Genomic DNA, 22,857 nt, shown 5'->3' on the forward strand with positions numbered 1-22,857 from the left:
AGAAGTTTTATTAGATTTTTGTGGATTGGGTGATTACTTAAAATTCAGTTAATACAACATTAAAACTTTGTAACTTTAAAATTATGTATTATCTTTACTTCAAATGCAAGTTTATTTTCTGTTTGTTTTGTTTTCAAACAGGGCTCTAATTCGGCCACTTCCAAGTCAGCAAATGTTTGAACATGTGCAAAAGAGACATCGTGTATTTTTTGTTTACATAGGCGGAGAGTCACCTTTGAAGGTTATCAAATGATTTTATTTTTTAAATTCACAAACACAGATGTATTACAATTTAATTTTCAGTAGAGCCAAAACTTTGACCCAAAAACTTAAAATTATTTCACTTTTATTGGAAATATTTTAGTTCAATCTAAGTGTTTTTCTAATGAAAACACTTGCTTATATGTCCCCTGTTGTGTTTGCCTTCGTGAAACAGAAATGAATAAAAAGATGTTGCTTGCCCTGGTTATTCAGATTTTGTGTTACTTTTTAGCATTTTTGGCTCTTTGAGATTGCGGAGTGCAGTTTGAACGTAAACTTTGAAAATTGTTTATATGTGTGGATATATGCACAGATATCTCCTGTAACTCTTGAATTAAAATATATGAATTAAGCTTATTTATTTAGGGGAGTATTAAAGCATTGAGTTATGGTGGTCTTTTACTTTAGAAACAGTTCGTTTCATTTGCTGCTTATATTCCATCATCTTTTCACATAAAAACACTTAAGGCATCAAATTGGGATGACAGGGCCCAGGATGGTACTACCTGCTCTGAGTGTTTAATGAGGAATGAATTCTGATCTTAATATTTAAAAGTCACCTCTTTTCTATTTGTATCTTCACAGGAGAAATACATAGATGCTGCTTCAGAATTAATTGTATATACATATTTCTTTTCTGCCTCAGAAGAAGTGGTTCCTGAGGTAATGTTTAAAAATGGACTGTAATGATCAATTTCATTTTTTAAATTATTACTTGATTTTATTTATCAGATTTATTTACTCATATGTGTAGAACAGTAAATGTGTTAACTCTTTACTACTGGTACTAGATTGTTAATAAGCAAATACCACGGATTCACAGCATTTAGGGACTGTTTATTACACTGATACTTTTTTTCTCTTCAGAGTAATAGCAGTAGTAAGAAATGATAGCCCAGACTGTTAAATTGGTTTATAAGTAATGGAGTGATTAATATATTTATGTATATTAATGCACATCTGCTGCTTATCTAATCATGTGCCGTGCCCTGTGTTAAGTCCTGGATCGTTGGTGAGAAGCAAACACATCAGGGTCGTGGGAGGGAAGAGCCCACGTTCTCGTGGGTAAAGAAAGTGTACTGAGTTTGGTGTTGCAGACGACAGCCTGAGATAGTCATCTCCAGCAAACAAATATGTGAACAGGACGTAACTGCTATGAAAAAAGTAAAAGAGCATTGTGGTTGTAGGAACATGGGAGTCGGATGGCTGCTTTGGATTGGTTGATCCGGAAATGTCTGCCTGAGAAGAAAATATTTGAACTGAGCCATATATGCTGTGAAGGAGCCTCGCAAAGATCTGTGTCCAGAATAAACTAGAAACAGGGAGTAGATATTACAAATGCCCAAGATAAGAAAAGAACACTGCTGGCATCTTTGAGAAATAGGTAGTAGGCCAGTGTGCTATAATACAGTGAGAAAGGAGATAGATAGGAGATAGGCAGAGAGCAGTGGAGGCCTTGCAGGTCACGGCCATGCATGTGATGGGTTGAGGTTGGTGAAGGACTTTGTCTCATGCTCATTTTAAGGACATTTCTCTGCTGAGAACAGAATGAATTGGATAGAATAGACCCAGAGATCAGTTGAACTCTTGAAGTAATCTGGGGAGTTTAAGCTTGGAGGTTTGCAAAAGGATGGGAGAGAAGTAAAAGCATTGTTTTCTAGAGGTAGAATTGTTTGTGCTCACTGACCTGGAGGAGAAAGGCAGAATCAAGGATGACTCTTAGGTCTTTAGTTTATAAGCTGGGTCGGTGGTAGTGTTATCTACGACCTTGGATTATTGCAAAAGAAATGAGTTTGGGAATGGGGGACTGATCAAGAGTTTTGAATTGTTCATTTAAACTTGGTTCAACATATTAGTTAGACATCCAAGAAGAAGCATCAAATTCTCAGGTGGATAGAGGTGCCTGGCAGTCAGGCTGTATAAACAACTTTCTTAGACGTGGATGCAAACTTTTAAGGAAATAAATAGGCCCAGGACCTAAAGACTGCAAAGGATGACATGAGAAGAAAATAGCTGGGGAGTAGGAAAACAAGGTGAGTGAAAAGCCAAGATAAACAAATGTTTTAAAAAGAGGGTCTGTTGTGCAAGATACTTGGAAAGTGATTGAGATCAGTTGAGGAAAATAACTGTGACACTTGTCCACGTGGAGGTTATAGTGGTTTTACGAGAAGGACAGGTACCTCATTGGTGTGATCTGGGAGAATGCAGATAAGAAATTGTAGGTTACAGGTATGGACTCTTCTCTTCAGAAAAGTCTTCCTGAGAAGGGGACTTGAGAAATTAAAGTTTTCCCTGAAAAGGGGGCCTGAGAAATTAGGCAGTGGCTATGAGCAAACATGAAATAAATCAAGGGAAGCTTTTTCTTTTTAATCGGTGTAAGTTACAGAAAATCAAAACAGTTTTTTTTCCCCACAAAGGTATGTCATATTACACATTTGATTAATTTTTGTTTAATATTTTTTAATATTTAAATATTTTTAAGACTGTATGTGTCTAGTGCTTCTTGCAATATGTTGTGTATAAATGTTTATCTTATAAATGTGTAATATAGTCTGAAATGATTGTCACTTCCTTTGGAGAACCTGAGACAAATCTGGTCGGCTTAAACTCATTTTTAGGTTTACTTAGTTTTGTCCCAGAAGTTTTTTTTTAGTATTTTATGTGTATGCATTTACTTTCGATGGGGAGGAGATGAGAGGAAGGAAGAAGAGCTGTATGTGCCATTAGATTCTCAAATCGATGCCTTCAAAGCTTAAGAATCTGTATTCTGGAATGTCTTAAAATACTTACTGTGGTGTAAAGGCCCAGAATGGATGGAATCTAGTTCTCAGCCCAGGCCTAGGAACTTTTAATCCATTCATCTCCAAGCCCAGTGGGCCACATTTTAGTATTAGACATGAGAATGTACACCGTACCCTCGTCTTGAAGTGTTCAAGCAATTTACTTGGAGTGCACCAGAGGACATGCTGTGTTCTAGGCCCTGACCCCACATGGCACCCCCCCACCCCTAGTCCTTGTATAGTGACAGACGTTTTAGATCAAAATTCCAGCACCTAGAACTTCTGCGTGGGTAGGCACACACAGTATCTGCAGTGAGGGCATTCTTGTGGTTATTATTATTGACCTCTCAACTAGTTTCCTCAAACATTCCTTAATTATGCCTGCAAATACCAGTATTTCTCATCTCTCTCTCTCTTTTTTGTTTTTCCCCTGTGTATACGGTTGCAAAAGTCTGCTCAGGGGAATCAGTATTCTTTCAGAGTAGTATGAGGAATTTTACCACCACAGAGAATTCTCAAATAAGGACAAGACCCATAATTTTATATTTCCCCCATATTTTGAATTTTAATGTTTGATCATGCAAAGCTTCCTTAGCTTTACGTCTAGTATTGATGAAATCCCTAGTAAGCATAATAAAGGGATATAAGGATGACTCAGGGCAGTTTCTGACTTCAGGGTACTTACAGGCGAATGGAGAAAAATGGCCTGTGGACAGATGACTGTTGTCTGTGGTAATGAGTTGAAGGGAATACGAGGAAGGAGGAGGGGGATTCAGAGTATGTGCAAGTCAGTGCTGCAAGCTCCCATCTACAGAGTGAGGCCAAGTGCGGGTATCCTTGAAAGGGGGGTGCCGGATGCTATCATATACGTGCAGAGTCCCTCCGTGGCTGCGTTGCCGGGAGCAGATGAGCACAGGCGTCCGTGATGACAGAGACTTACCGAAGACCTTCACCACTGCCCTCCAGATAGCTATTTGCATGGTGCTATACCATGTTTTAGTAATTGTGTAAGAAATCATTCTATACTACCTGAGGTATTCCTTCTCCCTTCTTTGTATTTCCAGGACAGCATCTCTGTTTTTATTTTATTGTTAAAGTTATTGTTATTAGTTATTTAATGATTATTTGTCACTGCTTTTCAGTATTATCACACCATGTCCTATTTCTACGTGGTAAACCCAGGGGGATACTGATTACTATAATGTCAGTATTTTGAAATAATGACAGCACAGGTATAAGAGGCAGGTACCCTCTGAAATAATTTCTTCTTATTAGTTGCCATTATAAGTTCCCACTTATAAAGCCAATTTACATCTTAAACCTGCTCTCACATGTGTTAGTGCATCTAGTTTTGCTAGTAACTGTGCAGTGAGGTGGAGACTCGGTGTCCTTGACTTACAGAGGAGGAAGCCAGCTCCCCAGGACAGCAGTGGACTCCCAGGTCACACAGCCCGGGAATGGTGGGGAAGGACTCAGACCTACCAGTGCTGGCTGTTGCCTTAGCCACGGCTCTTTAGCTTCCTCAGAGCATGTCTTGTCCTGTACTTCCCGGGATGTCTTTGGTCTCTTATCAGCTCTAAGAACAATCCACAGTTTTCTCAGTAGCAAATCTTAGTAGCAAACAGGGCACTGTGCCAGGTGTTGCATAGAGATAAAACTGTCCTTGGGTGACTTTGGGATGGACTGTGGGAGTCTTTTTCATTGTTTGTAACAGTTTTGTTGTGGGTTTTTTCTGGTATCTTTCAATCCTTTTGAAATCATAGCTACCAACTAAAAAATTTTTTAATGGTAAAAGTTGTTTACACATCTGATTTTTTGCAGTATGTGACATTGAAAGAGATGCCCGCTGTGCTTGTTTTCAAAGATGAAACTTACTTTGTTTACGATGGTAAGTTCCAACGTTTTAACTCATACAAAACATGTTGAAATTAAAATGCTGCCCCTATTAGAGGATTTAGTTGTTGATGAAAGATTTGGTAGGTGCAGCTACTTCTTACATTTCCTATTAGTTGAGTAACAGATTTTTCTTAGCCTTCCACTTTGGTTTTTCTGTCTAGTGTGCTTTCTGGGTTCTGCCTTCAGTGATTTATTTTTTTCTTTTTTTGTCAGGTCATTGGCCTTTTGAGACATGAACTCTATGCATGCATTTTCTGTACATTATTTTAAAACATTCAAAATTATTCATATTAAAAAAAAAAGATCTAACATTTCAGACTCACAAAAAGGTGAAGAAATAAAACCCCTCAGTACTGGTGAGGACCCTGGAGGACGTGATCTTTCCTGCTTTCATCTGTCCCTCCCTGACAGGAGTAACCAACCGTTCACCTGTTATTCAGCATTTCTTCACTGAAGTAAACACTTGCTGTATTTTTAAAATACTTTTGTTATACAAACCTACCTCATAATAAAGACACTGCTAGAATAGTAAAATCCTATGTATATACCCATCAACCACGTTAGACAATTACCAAAATCTTAACATACTTGCTTCAACAATGTTTTTCTTCGCTGAAGTATTTTTTATTAAGATTTTATTTATTTATCTGACAGAGACACAGCAAGAGAGGGAACACAAGCAGGGGGAGTGGGAGAGGGAGAAGCAGGCTTCTTGCTGAGCAGGGAGCTGTTTGATGTGGGACTCGATCCCAGGACTCCAGGATCATGACCTGAGGCTGAAGGCAGTTGCTCGACCAGCTAAGCCACCCAGGCACCCCAGCTTTCAGATTTCTTGTTCTAGTTCTAGTACGAATTTGTTAACACTCCAGAGAGCCACTTTATTTATCTTTGGAACAAGCGTCATCATATCTGTGTGGATGTAAATCTGCTCTGTAATCATAGCTAAGAAACTGCCCCTCCTCTTCTCTCCGTGTTTCAAATGTGACCTCCCGGGAGTCGCCAGGAGGAATAAGAAAAGTACCTTTAGCTATGGGAGAGGCTGTCATTTTCTGACTTGCAGGTGTTAGTATGTAGAGCCTGCCTGAAGCCTCAGCTAATACAGAGACTATACCTTGAATGCTTATTCTAATATTTAATTGTCAATAAGTTTTGATGCTTTGGGTTAGGGCTCAGGAGGATGGTTTATCTTCTGATGAGTTTCATGTATATCACTTTGAACAATCTTAAAACGTTGGCTTTTGACCTGAAATGGAGATTGTGGCCCCAGGACTCAACTCCTAGCTTTATGTTTATTTTCCTAATTTGTAAGTCCAAACCCATAAATACTTTCAGGTTTGTGTTATGGGGCTTATTTTATAGGTTTGATAACTTGAAAATGTTTTGTTTAGCAATGCAAGTGACAGAAAAAACGTTATCTTTCACGAAATCATTAAAATCCAATCTTCAGCCAAACATATTGGTAGGCTTTTATATCAGCTTCTTTTCATGCAGTTATAATAATTGTTCACAGTTACCTAAGCATTATATTTCTAATCAGGACATAGTTTTTCTCTTGATATTACAGATGTTTTCTGTCTGCTTAGCAGGGGAATTATTCGATGTTGGAAAAAGGCTAAAGTACTATGGCTTCATATTTGTGTTGTGTTTTACATATGAGAAAGAGTTGTAAACTGAGGTAGAAATGTCAGAAAATAGAAAACAGCAAAGAAATTGTAATAAAAAGTTACTCATATTGCCATTGTTCAAGGATAACTATCAACCCAGGATAACCACTTAGTTAGGAGTGTATGCCTTCATTTAATCATGCTGTCAGTTTGACTTTCAAACAAAGTTACAGTCATATTGTAATAATGTTTTACAACCTGCTTTACTACTTATTAATTTTTCAAAGACTATAAATGGTCTTCCTCAGTCTGTCCCATAATTATTTAAATTATTTCCTGTTTAGGGTATTTCACTTATTTCCTTTATTTTTATTTCCTTATTTTTTGCTTTTTTTAAAAATGATGCTGTAGTGAAGAATTTCTTTGTCCATTAATGCTTTTGTATGTCTCATTGTTTGCTTAGAATAGATTCCTAAAAATGAAATTTATGAAGTTATGATTATGATTCCGTGTCAAGACATTTTATACATATTGCCAGATTAGAACATTATAAACATTTAAAACTCTTACTTACATATAACTTATTAGCTTTTTTTATTTTTAAGAGTACGAGGATGGTGATCTGTCATCTTGGATCAACAGGGAGAGGTTTCAGAACTACCTTACTATGGATGGCTTCCTCTTGTATGAACTTGGAGACACTGGTAACAAGCGTATATACAACTCTCCATCACTCTGCAGAATTTTCCTTAATTGATTTCTTAAATCTGATTCTGTAGGAAATGAATTTTAAACTCTCTTTCATAATTTCCTTCCTTTTTAAGACTTGAATGCCAGTTCTTCTTCATGAGAATATAGATTAAAATACTAAAAAAGAAGCAGCATTTGTACGGGGAAAAAGATGAGTTAGTTAGGAAAGATTTACTAGTTAGAGCTGATAGCGACAGGAAAAGCAGAGCCTGGATGATAAGGAGATGAGAAGAAATAACGAGGAAGCTGTATTGGGAGCTGATTTTGTAGTAGGAGTTGGAATACACCTCATCACAACCTTTGAAACCTGCTTTTACTTGTGAGGAAAATTTGGGCGCCACGCTGGCGTGGTTCTTAAAGTCACAACATTGAAAATGACAAGCAAAGTAAATATATTTATAGATACAAAAATGAAAGCTGTAAGAAGCTGTGAATGGATGGTCTCAAGTAGATGCAAACTGCCACGGTTCTAAGAAGTTACCGTGGAAAGTTTTAGGAGGAAGTGTTTTGTAAATTTATAATGAATTAGAGAACTCATGAATATTATTGCCACATTTGTTTTCATTCACAACTTCATGATAAGGGGGATTGAAATACAGTTTTAGATTTAATAAAACGGGAAAATTGTACTCAAGGTTCAGCTTTAATATGAGAAGTAGTGTGCGTAGCTTTTCCTCTTCGTGATTTCCTGCTTTTGAGTCTGATTAAAAATACAAATTAGAAATGTTCTAATAGGTCCTCGTGGTGTTTTCAAACTCTTCGGTTATTTGCTCTGCCTCCTGCGCCTGCGTATTCATGTTCTGTGTCTGGTGACGTTTCCTTCTTTGTTTATCCTTGCAGAGGGATGCGTGTGTTAGCTCAGCACTAGACGTTGCTGTGGATGCTGTCAGAGACTGTGGGTTTACTTTTGGATTCTTTCAGACTCAAGGGAAGGGAAAGGGGAAACAATGTGGGGAATGCACTAGTTTTGCTCTCAGTTCAGTAGTCATAGGAGACGGCATGACCTTGAGGTAATTAAAACCGGCAGCTCGGGCTCTCAGCAGATAGTGTCTTCTCCCAAATGAGTTTGGAAAGAAGTTGGCTATGGAATGTTCTTTTTTTGTATCCAACCTCATTGCCCTTGTTTGGTTGTGCTGCTGCGGCTCTGCTCCTGCCCACTGTCCCACCCGGCCCCTCGCCCCACAAGCACAGACGGCCAGGCGCTCGTGGTTTCGGACAGGCTTGTCTTTCTTGGAAGTCCTGGCAGCCGCGGTCCCTGCATCCTCTGACGGCGCCTCAGTCCCCGTCTCCTCTCAGTCTGCTCGTTCCTCACTCTCCCTTCTCCAGCCACACTGACGTCTCTTAGGCCGCGCACCTTGCATCAGCGCATCTTTATTCCTGGAAGTGTACAGTTAATTTATGCTCATCGTCAGACTCAGACCGAGTATCGCTTTCTCAGCAAGTCTTCTAGGCATGCGCTCGAACTGCCGACGCTCACTCCAGTCTCTTTCCGAACACCTTCACGGCTCTCCTCCTTGTTAACCATACATTTTTGCTGTGTTGTAAATGATCTTTGGATGTGTCTATTGTTTTCCCTGCTAGACTGTGCTTCCCACTAGTTCAGAGCCGCGTCTATGTGCGCGTCACCCCCCGGGGCCGGCCCTCAGCTGGTGAATGGTGCTTCGCAGGTGTCTCCCGGCCAGCTTAGAATGGGACCCTCACGCTCTGCTGCGGCGTCTGGTCTTCTGACTCCGGTACCAGTGCTCTGGTTACTGTGTCCGCTGGTGCTAGAGGATGTTCCAGACGAGTGTGATTTATGTTGTGTTGAGGGTTAAATTTGAGTCCGTTTCATTTTGTGTATTAGTACTGGCGAGTAGGGACGTGACCCATGGTACTGGAGGGAATAGCATCTAAAAATCCTTCTCTTGTTATATGTCATTCTTTTAGAGTTACAGTAACTAATAATAAATTCCTTTTATCAATTAATAATACATTTCTTTTATTTCTTAATGTCTTAGATTTTGACAAAGTACTCATTTTAGTCAGTTTGTGGGTACTGTGAAAACAGTACAATTTAGTAAACTGTTAAATATTTACTATTATTTACATTTGGGGGATGGGAGGTGGGAGGGAACCTCTCACTTCCAATTGACTGATTCATTGATTCATTCTGCTGTGCGTAACACGTAGCATAATCGGAATTAAATTCTAGAAACTATTTACTAATTCCCAGTTCACAGCTACAATGATAATTGAAAAGTTTGTATGATGAGGGCTATTGAATTTAGATATGTCATTCTTAATTTCAGGAAAGCTTGTGGCTATTGCAGTTATTGATGAGAAAAATACATCAATTGAACATACCAGGTATAGTGTCTTGAAATAGTTTTAAGCTTCACATACCATCTAAGTCAGACTTTACGTGGCGTAAGATAAAATTGATACAGTATCTTACTTTCCCCACAGTATTAGATAAGGCAGCAGATATTATAATTGAAAAATGATAATATATTTCTGAAGTGAAGAGATGAAATATTCATGTATTCTTTCACAGATTAAAGTCAATTATTCAGGAAGTTGCTAGAGATTACAGAGACCAATTCCACAGGTAGGTGCTTGCATTCAAGAAGATTATTTTTGTTCGACTATATTTTGTAGTATAGTACAGCAAAAGTGGAACTGTTTTATACTTTAAATCAAGATACTGAAATGAATTACAGTGTGTTCTATTTCAGTATGAATTGTTTGGACTTGCTCTGTCATACAAGTGAAAAAAAACCTTATAACTTGTATCATACTTGCTTCTTGATGGGATCTGGGATACATTTGTTGTTAGGAAATAGGTGTAAGTACTCATTCATTTGAGATAAAGTTAAGTGAACAATCACAAGTTAGATATAGACAGATGATGATTATAACAGGAACTCAGACAGTAACTGAATATAAAAAGTGATCTTGTTGCTTTGTGCCAAATCATTCTGTTTGTTGCTGCCATAACATACAGCCTATAAATTTTGTTATATTATTTAATTATTCCCTTTTTATTCAGAGCCTTCTAATGATTTATCAGTGATATATATTTATATTTCTCCTGTTACATAGTAGGAGCATCTTCTTATAAGTCCTTTGGTAAATGAATTGGGTTATTTTTCTTAAACATATTTTAGTTAGAAATGCTAGTATTGACCTACATTTTAAATATATAGAGTAGAGTAGAAATATCTTAAATTTATTTACTCGTACTCATATGTATTTTATCTCAGAAGCCATTAGAAGGCATACTCTTTTCTGCATTTATTTTATATGAGTTGTATGTTAAGTGTTTACATGCTCCAGCCCTCATGTTCAGTTCTTTGTACACATTTACCTCATTTTGTACCTAATATTGCTCTCTCTCTCTTTTTCTTTTGGTTATTGTTGTTGGTTAGGGATTTTCAGTTTGGCCATATGGATGGAAATGACTATATAAATACCTTGCTGATGGAGTAAGTAAAGTTCTAAATGACTGAGTGATTTTGCTCTCAATTTTGTCAGTTTTAAAATTTATGTTTCTGAGACACTGAAAAGCGTTACTAGCTGGGGAAAAAAGTGAACTTTTCATTTGTGCTGATGCAGATATTCTCCAAGTATTGTACTTTAGTTTTTAAATCTAAATTGGAAACTCACTGAACTTTAGTATTGCTCTGTATTAAAAATGTATCTCTCAATTCCATGTTAAAAATTTATCTCTAAATTCCATGTATTTTGGAAAGAAGACAGCATTCCAAAATTAAAAATCTTATAGATTCTGTTTAACGCACACCTTACCTTAAGTTCAGTTTCCGTGAGTAAAGGTAATTTAAGTAGGAAGTTTTTACATTCAAGAATTGGCTGCTATGCTAGAAGAATTTATTTTAACAGAGTAAAAATAACGTTACAGAGAAAATACACAATTCTAAAATAATTCCATCAGTTATGTTTATGACATAAAAATCTCATTTGCCACTTCAAAAAGTTGTTATTAGAAAACTTCATACTTAGAGTAAATTAATTTCAGATAAAAAGCTACTCTATGCAGTAGACATCTAGCATTTACTGTATGTCACACACTGTGTTTGGTACTCTTGATCCAGAAAATGAGTAGAGTCCCTGTCTCCAAATGTTCGTAGTCTGCTGGGTAAGATAACATAGTATTTGCAAACCTGTACGAAAAGGTCTTTATAGTACAGGGTTCTAGAAATGTACAGGCTCCCACCCACACCCCATTACACACAAAGGCGGAAGGGATCAGAAAATGCTTGTCAGAGGAGGCAGTAATGAAGTTACATGGAAGAAGAATGCGGAGACATTATTTCAGGCAGGGCATCAGAGCACACACAAGAGTGTGTGTGTGGTAGGAGAATGGAGCTCTGGAGGGTGTGGACCTGAAAACCAGTCCATGAAGTGAAGATGAGGAAAGCTCACTGGAGACAAGTAACCTTGTCCATCCAGCAGCGTCGAGGTTCCAGTTCAAGTTAACATGATACTGTGTTTGGTATTCTCCAGCTTTGCTCAGTAGCAAAGGGGTAGCAGTTGCCTTCATTCATGTTTCAGTGTATTACTCCATTTTACAAGTAAGAACACTGGGGAAATAAAAATGAAACTCACAACCCAAAATAACATTCAGAATTTTCAGTTGAAAGCCTAACGTTATAAATTAGTGTTACTTTTGTTCATTTTTATTTATTATCCCTCTTATTCCAATAAGAATGTGAGACTTTTTACTAGTGATATAAAGTATCAGATATAATATACAATGAAGAAATCAAGACAAAGGAAAATAAAGGATCTATATCATTTTAGGTATTCATCATTTATAGGTAATTACTAAAGTTACTTGAAAATTTTGGCCCTGAATTTTTAATACTCAAAACAAAGTAGAAAAACATTATTTATACATTTCCCATAGCCTATAAAATAACTTTGGGTTACAAGGAGTATGGCAGACCTTGTAGAAAGCTAAGAGAAATTGTTAGGCTATAGAAACTCACAGAAGAGGACACTCTATAGTAGAAATATGTTTTTGATAGGGATTTTTACAGTATATATAGTAGGGACTTTGACAGATCCATTTCCTATAATGTTCTTCAAGGCAAGCCAATATTCAATAAAACATTGTAAGAGGCTAAAGCAATTTGGGTCCAATAAGCCATTCCTTGATTCAGGGTAATATTCAGAATGTGTACAGATGGGTGGATATTCCTTCATGAGTATGATTATTAATGTGAGTTGTGAGATAGCAGAAATTTTGGGCTACAGTTGTGTTCCGAGAACAATAATCTCTACCACCAACACCTTGTTGCATTGTGTTGTTTTTTTATTCATATCTTGTTTTTTTTTTTCCTTTTTCAAAAGAAGAGGAAGCACGTGATGATGGTTATGTGATAATAATTGAAAGTCCTTATTGAGCACTTAGTTCTGTGACTGGCACTATAGTGAGTGGTTCAGTAGGTGTTTTTTAAGTTTGACAATAACTCAGTGAGGTGTAAGTACTATTATTATTTCCATTTTATATAGATGAGGAAATTGAAATTTAGAAGAAACTCAAGGAAGTTAAGTAATATGCCAAAGGAGGCCCAACAAGTAAGTTAAAGAGATTCAGTTCTCAAGTCGCATCCCATTCACTCCGAAGCTCTTCTGTGACATTAATATTGTCAGAGGAATTACTGGAGTTTAATAAGTATGGATGCCCAAGTATTATTATTGTTATTTTTAAAGATTTTATTTATTTGACAGAATAGACAGAGATCACAAGTAGGCAGAGAGGCAGGCAGAGAGAGAGGAGGAAGCAGGCTCCCTGCTGAGCAGAGAGCCCGATGCGGGGCTTGATCCCAGGACCCTGGGATCATGACCTGAGCCGAAGGCAGAGGCTTTAACCCACTGAGCCTCCCAGGTGCCCCTACCCAAGTATTTTTAACTTAGGACGAATACTTGATAAGGTGTAAGATAGTTATACAACAGCAATGACTATGTTTTACATTGTCTCAAAATAAGTAGGGTACGGTCAGACCCTAAATCTGTTAAATTGTTTTGTTTGGGGTTTTTGTGAATGTAATTAAGAGGGAATAGGATGAAATGATGTTCAAATCAAATCGAATTATTCAAATTGAATTATTTCACAACAGGTAGTTTGTAGTTCCACTGTGCATTTAACTTTTTTTTTAATAATACATGTTTTCATAGGCAGGCTAAGTTCTGATCCATTCTGTTAGAATAGAACTTTTTGCTACTTATGCATTATTACAACTAATAACTAAACTGCTATAAATCAGAAAGTTGTCTTGTGTATATTTTATGAAGCGAGAGTGAAGCTAAGATTTTTTTTTTTTTAATTCTGCGGTCAGCGATGGCCTGATGATAGCAGGTGATCCGCTGGCCTGATACCCAGCGACTTCAAGCTATGGTATGTGCTCTCTCTCACGTACCTGGGCTTGGCTGACGGTGACTGGGCACAGACACAGGTGGCTCCAAACTGCCACTGAGGTTCTGAGGTTCAGGTCTGCACAGTCTTGCATGTCCTGACCCTGGCAGGCTATTTCCTGGCCGGGGGGGGGGGGGGGGGGGGGGGGGGGGGGGCGGAGTCGTGTGGCCATCACGGAAACTCAGGAAGACAAGCCTGTCCATGCACACACTCTTCAAGCCTCTGTTAACCTGCCCCTTGGCCAAGTCAACATCAGGGTCACATGAGCGTGTTTTGCCTAACTGGGAAAAGGGGATTGTGTGGTGACGGTAGAGAATCAGAGCCACGTTACTTGTGTGGCGATTATACTGCAGTGTGAATTGCTTCTACTGTAAAGTTTTATACTTCTGCATAATTTTCATAGAGACCTACCAATAACCACAAACCCATGTGCAGATGACATACAGAATCAAGCACCTTCCTCCTTTTATGATTATGCAACAACCTATCCTTGAAAGGAGAAAAATGATTTCAGTGAAATGGCATTGAAGTATTTTCTAGTACTACTAGTAACATTTTCTTTTAGTAACATTTTCTAATAACGTTTTCTTTTTGCAAACTGATGTTTGTGAATCAGTGAAGCACTTCCTGAGGCTGCGGCAGAATACGTAGGGGGATAGTAGTTCAGAGAATTTGGAATAGTATTTACTGAACACAGGGTAATGTGCTGAATATTTAACTTGAGTTTTCTCACATAATTTTTTTTTTAATTTATTTATTTAACAGAGAGAGATCACAAGTAGACGGAGAGGAAGGCAGAGAGAGAGAGAGAGGGAAGCAGTCTCCCCTTGAGCAGAGAGCCCAATGTGGGACTCGATCCCAGGACCCTGAGATCATGACCCGAGCCGAAGGCAGCGGCTTAACCCACTGAGCCACCCAGGCGCCCCAAGTTTTCTCACATAATTTTTACAACCCTCCAACTACTCACCCTACCCATTAATACGTGAAAAGCATTAGGCTTAAAAAAATGGATTGTGCATAATAAGTTTTAGCTTAATCACAAATACTCAACTGTCCAATATTATATATTGGAATGTTTCCTTTCACTTTTTTTTTTTTTTTTTCCCCCTAAGAAAACAAGTGGGAGGGTGGGAGGAGAGGCAGAGGGAGAAAATCTCAAGCAGTGTCACCTCTGAGCGTGGTGCCAGTACAGGGCTCGGTCTTAGCACCCTGAGATCAAGACCTAGTGAATTCAAGAGTCAAATGCTTAACCAGCTGAGCCACCCAGATGCCCTATAATGTTTTTCATAATTTAGCTATTTTTTTAAATGCACAATTTGAAATTTCCTTCTTGTAAGCATAGGGAGGCAAAGCTATTCATCCAGCTTCCTTCTTTTGTGATTATAGTTACTTAGACATGATATAAATGAATATCAGAATATTTGTTATCTCTGTGTTTAATGTGTATTTTGGTTTCTTTGTTTTTCTGTTTTCAGTGAATTGAAAGTCCCAACTGTGGTTGTACTGAATACTTCAAACCAACAATACTTTTTACTAGACAGACAGATCAAAGATGCTGAGGACATGGTGCAGTTCATTAATAACATCTTGGACGGCACAGTAGAGGTGAGTCCTTCGCTCCCAATTCAAAGGGACTTCCTGAAAGGAGGAGGCTGAGGAGAAACAAGCTCTCTTCTCTTCCTCTGATTCTGAAAGGAAGAGTCATCCCCTGGGGTGAGGGGCAGTCCTCCCCAGCTGGCTTCTCACACATCACAGAGCCACATTCTCAGACACATAGAAGGTTCTTCTGTGGAAGAAGCTGCTCATGGGTGGAAATGCCTCTTTCACGGTTGTGTGGAAGATGGTTTCGGTTGTCACAGTGAGTGGGAGGTGCTCTTGCCATTTGGAGTTGGGCTGTGGACGCTGAGAGGTCTGCAGGGTTCAGAGCTATCCCAGTATTAAACCTTCCTGGCCCTTAACCTTTCTGGGTTCAAGAGGCTAATTGGATTAAGTTACTCAGATTGCTTCTCCAAGAAAACCTGTGAGTAAGACTAAAATGTGCTGAGAATCAGAGCCTCGGTGGAGAGTTCCAAATCCAATGATATAAAATATTTCTCAGAAATAATGGAGAAAGGATAAAAACCTACCATTTATATCAACGTGGATGGAACTGGAAGGTTTATGTTCAGTGAAAGAAGTTAGGCAGAGAGAGACAATTACCACCTTATGGTTTCACTCATACGTGCAACCCAAGAAATAGTGCAGAGGACCACAAGGCAAGGGAGGGAAAACTGAATGGGAAGAAATCAGAGGGAGACAAACCATGAGAGACTCTTGACTCCCGGAAACAAACAGGGTTACAGGAAGCGGGGAGGGGTGATGGGGTAAGTGGTGGATGGGCCTTAAGGAGAGCACGTGATGAGATGGCCACTGGGTGTTTATGCGACTAATGAATCATTGAACATTACATCCATAACTAGTCATGTACTATCTGTTGGCTAATTGAATTTAAAAAAGAAATCTGAACGCACAGTCTGAATTTTCCATTATTTCTATAAATCTTACGGCAGTGTCATTCAGACTGTGGGTTGCAGTCCACGTTACAGGGCCGTGAAGTTACTTCAGCACACTGACCAGCAAGCATCTTATTTCAACAGACTAGAATAAAATAGAAAAAATATGTGACTTCTAGGCTTTTATTAAAGTTTTGTTCAGGCTTTACAAACTTTATTTGAAAGTTGACTCACAGGATAACAAGCATTTCTTTTTTGGGAACAATCGCAGAGTGGGCATTTCATATTTGTGAAAATAATACTTGTTGAAATGAAACTCACCTCTATGAGGGAGAACTCCTCTATGTATAAGTTAGTGAAATCCAATTCAAACTGTTTGATAACAAAGACAGCCTCGCATAGTTTGGAAATTTGAGTAATGAGCCAGACTTCGGGGATGGCCAAATGCAGAGATTTGATCGATTTTCATCAGGAATTTTTCTCTGCCTTTCAGCACTTTTGGATGAGGTGGGTGTGGGGCATGGGGGCTTCATTCTTAGGGAGACACAATAGCAAAGATACCTATAGCAACCTCAGTTTAACAGCTCACCTGAACCCTGGCAGTGAGGCAGGCCTGGGCTGCTGGGTCAGCCTCAGCCAGGCTGCTTGGAGTGTGACGGGGAGACTGATTCAGAAGAGCATCACAGTGTGTTCCCACAAGAAAGCAGATGAAGCTGAGGCAGAAGGAAAAAAAAAACAGTAAATAACGTACTGCAAGGCTCTTTCGAGTGCTTTTCGTAATCTCGTAGGGTCAACCCTTGACCAGCAGTTGTAACATTAGAGAACAGAAAAATGAAGTCATGGTACTTAAATAACAATTTAATTGTTGTTTTTGTTTTTGTTTTTTCCTGTTAAACTTAAGGCCCAAGGAGGTGACAGCATTTTGCAGAGACTGAAAAGAATAGTATTTGATGCCAAATCTACTATTGTGGTGAGTTGTGACAGTCTGCTTAGTGTCACTGATAATTGAGAATAGGTTGGTGTATAGTTGCTTTATGTCTAATGAAGGCAAAATCTGAAATTTTAAAGGATTACGTAAAAATGCATCTTTAATTTGAAAGATAAGAACTAGTCTGTAGTTATATTAAGAAAATATATTCTTCAGGTGGAAATTAAGTTTCTCTAATGACTCATTTTTGTGTGATTCAGGTGAGTTAACTGGCATTCAGAATCGTTACCTCGGTGACATGACTTCAGAGTGTTTTCCAGACTCTCTTCTCCTTCTGCCCTTTTCAGTCACTGGATCTGAATCCGCTTCAACTCTCAGTCAGCTTCACAGCACAGGCATTCCTAAATTTGTTTGAGCTTTAGACAACTTTCGTTCTACTTCTCTTCTTGAGCTACTGATTCCATGGATGTTTCGTTAAGGCCAAAAGCAGTCAGTCATCAAAGTAGGAATCCTCCGGATCAGCTCTCAAGACACTGTACCTCGCGCTGCTCTAACTTCCACGTGGTTTCTTCACTTCCTGTTACCCCGTCTCCCATTCATTCATGTACCACTACACAATGAAGACGACTAAAATAGTCCACTGTGATCACTGTCCTTCCCTTTTCCAGTGACACATGTGAGAACACTCTCTCCATCTCACATGGTCTCATTATTTGTTGAATGTTGCGGAAGCGTCCCTGCTGCTTCTCGCTAGTGCTCACACCGCCTCATTCTTACTGATGCTCAGATTTCTGCCTCAGAACACCCATATTCTGGGAAGTCTTCTTCTGTTACCCCAGACCAGAGTGACCTTGCCATCCTCTGAGTGTGCCTGTGTAGCGCTCGAGTTACAGTCATAAGCTATAGAGGACAGTAGAGTTGAAAAACCTGCACAGCAAAATTCCTTTCACTTTTCTGAGAACTAAGGAGATTGTGTATAAACTGAGGGAGATTATTAAGTTAACGTGGCTTTACTGCTAACCAGCAAGTAAAAAATATTTAAAATGTCATGTGGAGAAATGGGTATATACCATCTTTACGGTAAATGACCAGCATTCTCAATGGGCAGATTCCTGGAGTCCAGGATACAGCTCCAGAGCTGTTGGCACATAGTTGCCAGAGATCTTTGTGGCTAATAGAGTCATGTGAGCTTATAAAATATTCGGTGCCTTTTGCTGCTGCAGGTACCTGGTTACACACACACACACACACACACACACACACACACGTGTAAAATTTCTGCCTCTTACATTGTCTTTAACATGTAGTGCTGAAGAAATATTGACATTGATTCATTGGAACTAAGAGCAAGTTGAGTGGTAGCAAGAGGAGGAAATTTGCAGAGGTTTTAAAATCGTTCATGTATTTTATCCTGGAATACATAGGAGGAGAACTGAGTTGTGATTATCTTCCCACAGTCTATCTTCAAGAGCTCTCCGCTTATGGGCTGCTTTCTCTTTGGCCTTCCGCTGGGTGTCATCAGTATCATGTGCTACGGCATCTACACAGCTGACACAGATGGAGGCTACATCGAAGAGCGATATGAAGTATCCAGAAGTGAAAGTGAAAGCCAAGAACCAACAGAAGAAAGCAAAGAACAGGAGCCAAGGAGTGGAGACGCCCTAGTGCCTACAGTGCAAGGACCCAAAGATGTATTAGAGAAGAAGAAAGATTGAGACTTTGCTAGTATAGAATATTTGATAGGATTTCAAATTATTAAAGAGCCTATTTATTGAATTTAGACATTTAACCATGATCTTTACAAAAGAGAATATGTTATTTGTATTTTGCTAATATCAACTTGCATGGGTTAAAGTAGTCCTTCATAAGCAGGGAAATGTTTGGAGCGAAGAGATGATATGTTTATCCTGAAAAAAAATCCAGACACCCCATCAGAATTCACCTTATAGATGTTATAGCAGATCAGTTCTTTTGCATGTTTCTCTATCTGAATATTCTGTGACACAATTAAGATTCTCGGGCAGAATATTTAAATTGGTCAATCAGGTAGAAGATACATGTTTGATAAAGAAAAGCAATACCTTCACCCCCCACCATTCATTCTCCTCGTGTTTTAGATAAGATTTACATGGACAAAATTAAATCTTTAAAATTTAGGCACTTTAAGGAGAACAAACAACTTTTTCCATGGATGAAATTAAGATTATGACTTAAAAATAATTTGGTTTTATATAGCATAGCAATTTTATTTTTAGTTACTACTTTAACAGAGAGGAAATGTTCCTTTTTAACTTTATACTCAGTTATGTTATGAAAATTTCATATAGATCTGTACAGTGGGAAAAAATAGTCTTATGTCTAATCTTTGCAAAATGAGTCAATTTGATTGGAACACTGATTTTAAACCATGCCCTGGGACATGCTTAGCAGGTGTTTCAGTGGTTGCTGTAGGAAGGGGAGGGTCTCTGTTTTATATTGGAGTTTCTTGTAAGAATTCTGAGAAACAGCTCCTACTACTTTTTAAAAAGTAATATATATCAGACTTTTTGTTTATGGTGACTTTGTGGTAATTTATGATATGTGTGTATCTGTGTGTATATACACACACACGTGCACAATATATTTACGTATACATAGATAAAATTTATTGACATATGTCTATTATGTAATATTATGGGCATGTGTATGTTCATAATGAGTAATGAGTGACATAATCAGCCTGTCAACAAATTTATGATAACCCAGTGACTTAAGAGATCTGCCAGTTACCTTCTCTGTCCTGTCAGTTCTGACTCCCACTTTAGCCAGTGACCTCTCTTCTCTATAAGGATTTAACACAGGAATTCTATCCTGAGTAATGGATAAAATTGGCATTGTTTTAAGCAACATTATGGTATGTTTATTACAGATTATTTTTTAAGCCCTTCATTTGAGCTAAGTTTAGGATTTTTACTAGATGACTGTTGTTTGGGTGATGATTAGAATGGTTTTTATTAAAGACTGTAATGGTTAATCACTTTAAAAATATGCAACTCATGGTCCTGATCCTGAAGGTGCTTGGACTTCGGTCCTCAAGGCAGCTGCTGGTTGTCTCTGATGCCACGCTGGTCACAGCTGAACCGAAACTGGTATCTGAGTACTGAGAAGTTACTAGCAATTGTTTTGTTGTATCCATGTGCTCTTGTAGCATATCATAATCAAATGCCATTAACTTAACAAGTAGATTCCTCTCCAGAGAGTAATGAGGGGTCCTTTTGGAGGATAAATACTAATGTTCCCAGTGGTCAGGCTTGTTTTGCAGCAGCGGAAAAAGCTTCGGGGAGTACAGTGCCTCACTGGAGTCTAATCCCGTCAGGAAGGTAAAGCCAGTCTCCACCACGGACAGTAGAAAATTACAGAAAATGTCACGGTTTTCTTTTTCATGTTTATCATTATCAGATGTCCATTGTCTGCACATCTTTGGCCTTTGTCAGGCATCACTTACAGATGAAAGACATCAGTAGAGAAAGAAAAAAAGTGAAAGCTCAGCATGTCTCAAACGGAAGTCCAGCCACCTTGGTGTTCTGAGATTTGCCAGTCAGTGAGTTAACGTCTTAGTTCTCTGTTACCTTTTTCACAGCTATGTTGCCCCAAACTCTGTTCGTGTTTCCAAAGTGTGTCTGATAGGAAACAAAATGTGTACATGGTTTGTAAATGCACAATTTTCTTTCTTTTTGCATTAGAATTTTGCTTTTTATTTGTTTCTACTTTAGATATTATCAGACTTCTCACAACACAAATATACAATTTTTGTTCACTAGTAGGTCTTTGCCTTTAATTTGGTATCTGCACTTAACTAGGAATGCAATTTTAATTTCAGGAAATATTACTCCCAAATAAAATTAATTTCTTAATGAATCTAGTAGTAGAATATAGATATCCTAACTCAGTGGTGAGTCATCTTATGATATTAATGAGAATATCCTTGAGTAAGTTGGAGTTTTGCCTTTTCTTTCAGTTGCAATAAAATTCTATTTCTGAATCCTAAAAATTCAGAATCCTAGATGGCTTGCTGTTGCTGAATCTAGTGCTCAGACAATATTATATGTAGGAGAAAGAAAGTATGTGTGTTTATCAAGCTTTGCATCCCATTATAGCTTGCAGCCTTTTTTGTTTTCTTCATCATACACATTAATATTTCTCTAGTTACTTTATCTGAAACTTATTTGAGGTGTATTAGAGAGCTGAAGTTGTATTTTCTTCCTCTCCCCTAGTGCTTCCCAGGTATCTGACTTAGAAATAGCATTAAGAGCCAAATGTCTAGAGGTTGATGGAAACTATGTGAGTAGTTAAACAACTATATTATTTTTGTTTAGTGGATTTTTGTTGATGTTATTTGTGTTTTGCTTCAGGGGCTTTTTGGTTTGGGTTTGCTAAAAAGCAATTTACATATTTTCATCATTGTTTCATGAGATATGGAGGTAGGACAGGGAAAACTACTTAGCTATTCTTATTATGCAGACATTGTTCAAATAAACCAGTGTGGGATATTAAGACTATCAATTGGTGGGATTAGGTTTGCCATTTTATTTTTATAAATATATATTTTTTCTGAATGTGTCTGAGTCCAAGAGTGGGCAAAAAAATAATTTTCTACTTTGGACTAAATCTATAAAGGTTTTTGAAAGTCTGTATGACTAACTTGTTGAATTCATGAAATCTTGCCTTAAGGCACCAATTGTAAACCTTTGATTTTCTAAAATAAATTAATTGAAAACAGTTTATTATTTTTACTAATTATGTTTTGTTTTCAACACTAATAGTTCCTTGTACAAGCAGAGGACAGCTAAGACTGATTTCCAACAAATTATTTTTCCTTTTATTAAACTGTAAGCTATTTGTCATTACAGAAACATATAATGAGTTTAAATAGGCGAGAAAGATCAGAGTGTTATCTAATTCCCTTATAGATGAAGAACCTGAGATTCTTAGGTTATATACATTTTTTATTTGTAAAATCAGATTATTTTTAAACATTAATTTCAGGGTTTAGAGTTGGACTAATTGGTCTTGAGTCTGTGATCAGCGGCCACAGTGGTTATCTTGGACACAACACATCCTCCTGTCCTCTTCATTGTCAGTAAAATGGGAATTTAAAGCCTCAAGATTTTCTTTTTTTAAAATAGTATCAAATTGGGAGAGTATATTATGAAAAAATGTTTGTACAAATACTATTTTCAATAATCGATTTTTCATATGTTATGCCATGAACAGGTTTTGTTTTTTTTTTTAAGATTTTTTTATTTATTTGATAGAGAACGAGTGAGAGCACGAGCAGGGGGAGGGTCACAGAGGGAGAAGCAGACTCCCCGCTGAGCAGGGATCCCAATGCCGGACTTGATCCCAGGACCCCAGGATCATGACCTGAGCTGAAGGCAGATGCTTCACTGAAAGAGCCACCCAGGTGCCTGAACCTGGGCACAATTTTTTAGTGAGAGTTGCTTGCTCTGGCACTGGAACAACAGCCCAGAAATCAGCTGTCCCCAACACGGGAATACTACAGACCAGCTGCTCATCAGGAGCGTCCCTGCTCAGTGACCGAATGTGTCCACTACGTGAATTCCCTGGGTGGTGACAGGCTCCCACGTCACTGCTGAGAGGCTGGACTATGTTTTGAGTGTTGAGGCCCTGCTGTCAGTGACTGGATTCCAGTCCTGACTCCATCACCCCTGTGCAGAGTTGGGAAGAT

At 38.3% G+C, this 22,857-nt stretch overlaps 1 protein-coding gene across 2 annotated transcripts in view; it reads left to right on the forward strand.

Annotated features, from left to right (window-relative positions):
* TMX3 (thioredoxin related transmembrane protein 3) overlaps positions 1 to 21,892 on the forward strand; it is a 44,077-nt gene extending 22,185 nt beyond the window's left edge. For both annotated transcript variants that reach the window (XM_047696568.1, XM_047696569.1), the window contains 10 exons: positions 142 to 241; positions 847 to 924; positions 4,863 to 4,929; positions 7,147 to 7,245; positions 9,580 to 9,637; positions 9,825 to 9,878; positions 10,699 to 10,755; positions 15,185 to 15,314; positions 17,103 to 17,171; positions 18,587 to 21,892. In XM_047696568.1, the coding sequence (XP_047552524.1) occupies positions 142 to 241; positions 847 to 924; positions 4,863 to 4,929; positions 7,147 to 7,245; positions 9,580 to 9,637; positions 9,825 to 9,878; positions 10,699 to 10,755; positions 15,185 to 15,314; positions 17,103 to 17,171; positions 18,587 to 18,844 (970 nt within the window). In that variant the 3' untranslated portion in view covers positions 18,845 to 21,892. The remainder of the gene's footprint in view (positions 1 to 141; positions 242 to 846; positions 925 to 4,862; positions 4,930 to 7,146; positions 7,246 to 9,579; positions 9,638 to 9,824; positions 9,879 to 10,698; positions 10,756 to 15,184; positions 15,315 to 17,102; positions 17,172 to 18,586) is intronic.
* Positions 21,893 to 22,857: the final 965 nt, after the last annotated feature.

Source organism: Lutra lutra, chromosome 12 (assembly GCF_902655055.1).
Source record: "Lutra lutra chromosome 12, mLutLut1.2, whole genome shotgun sequence".
Taxonomy (NCBI): Eukaryota; Metazoa; Chordata; class Mammalia; order Carnivora; family Mustelidae; genus Lutra; species Lutra lutra.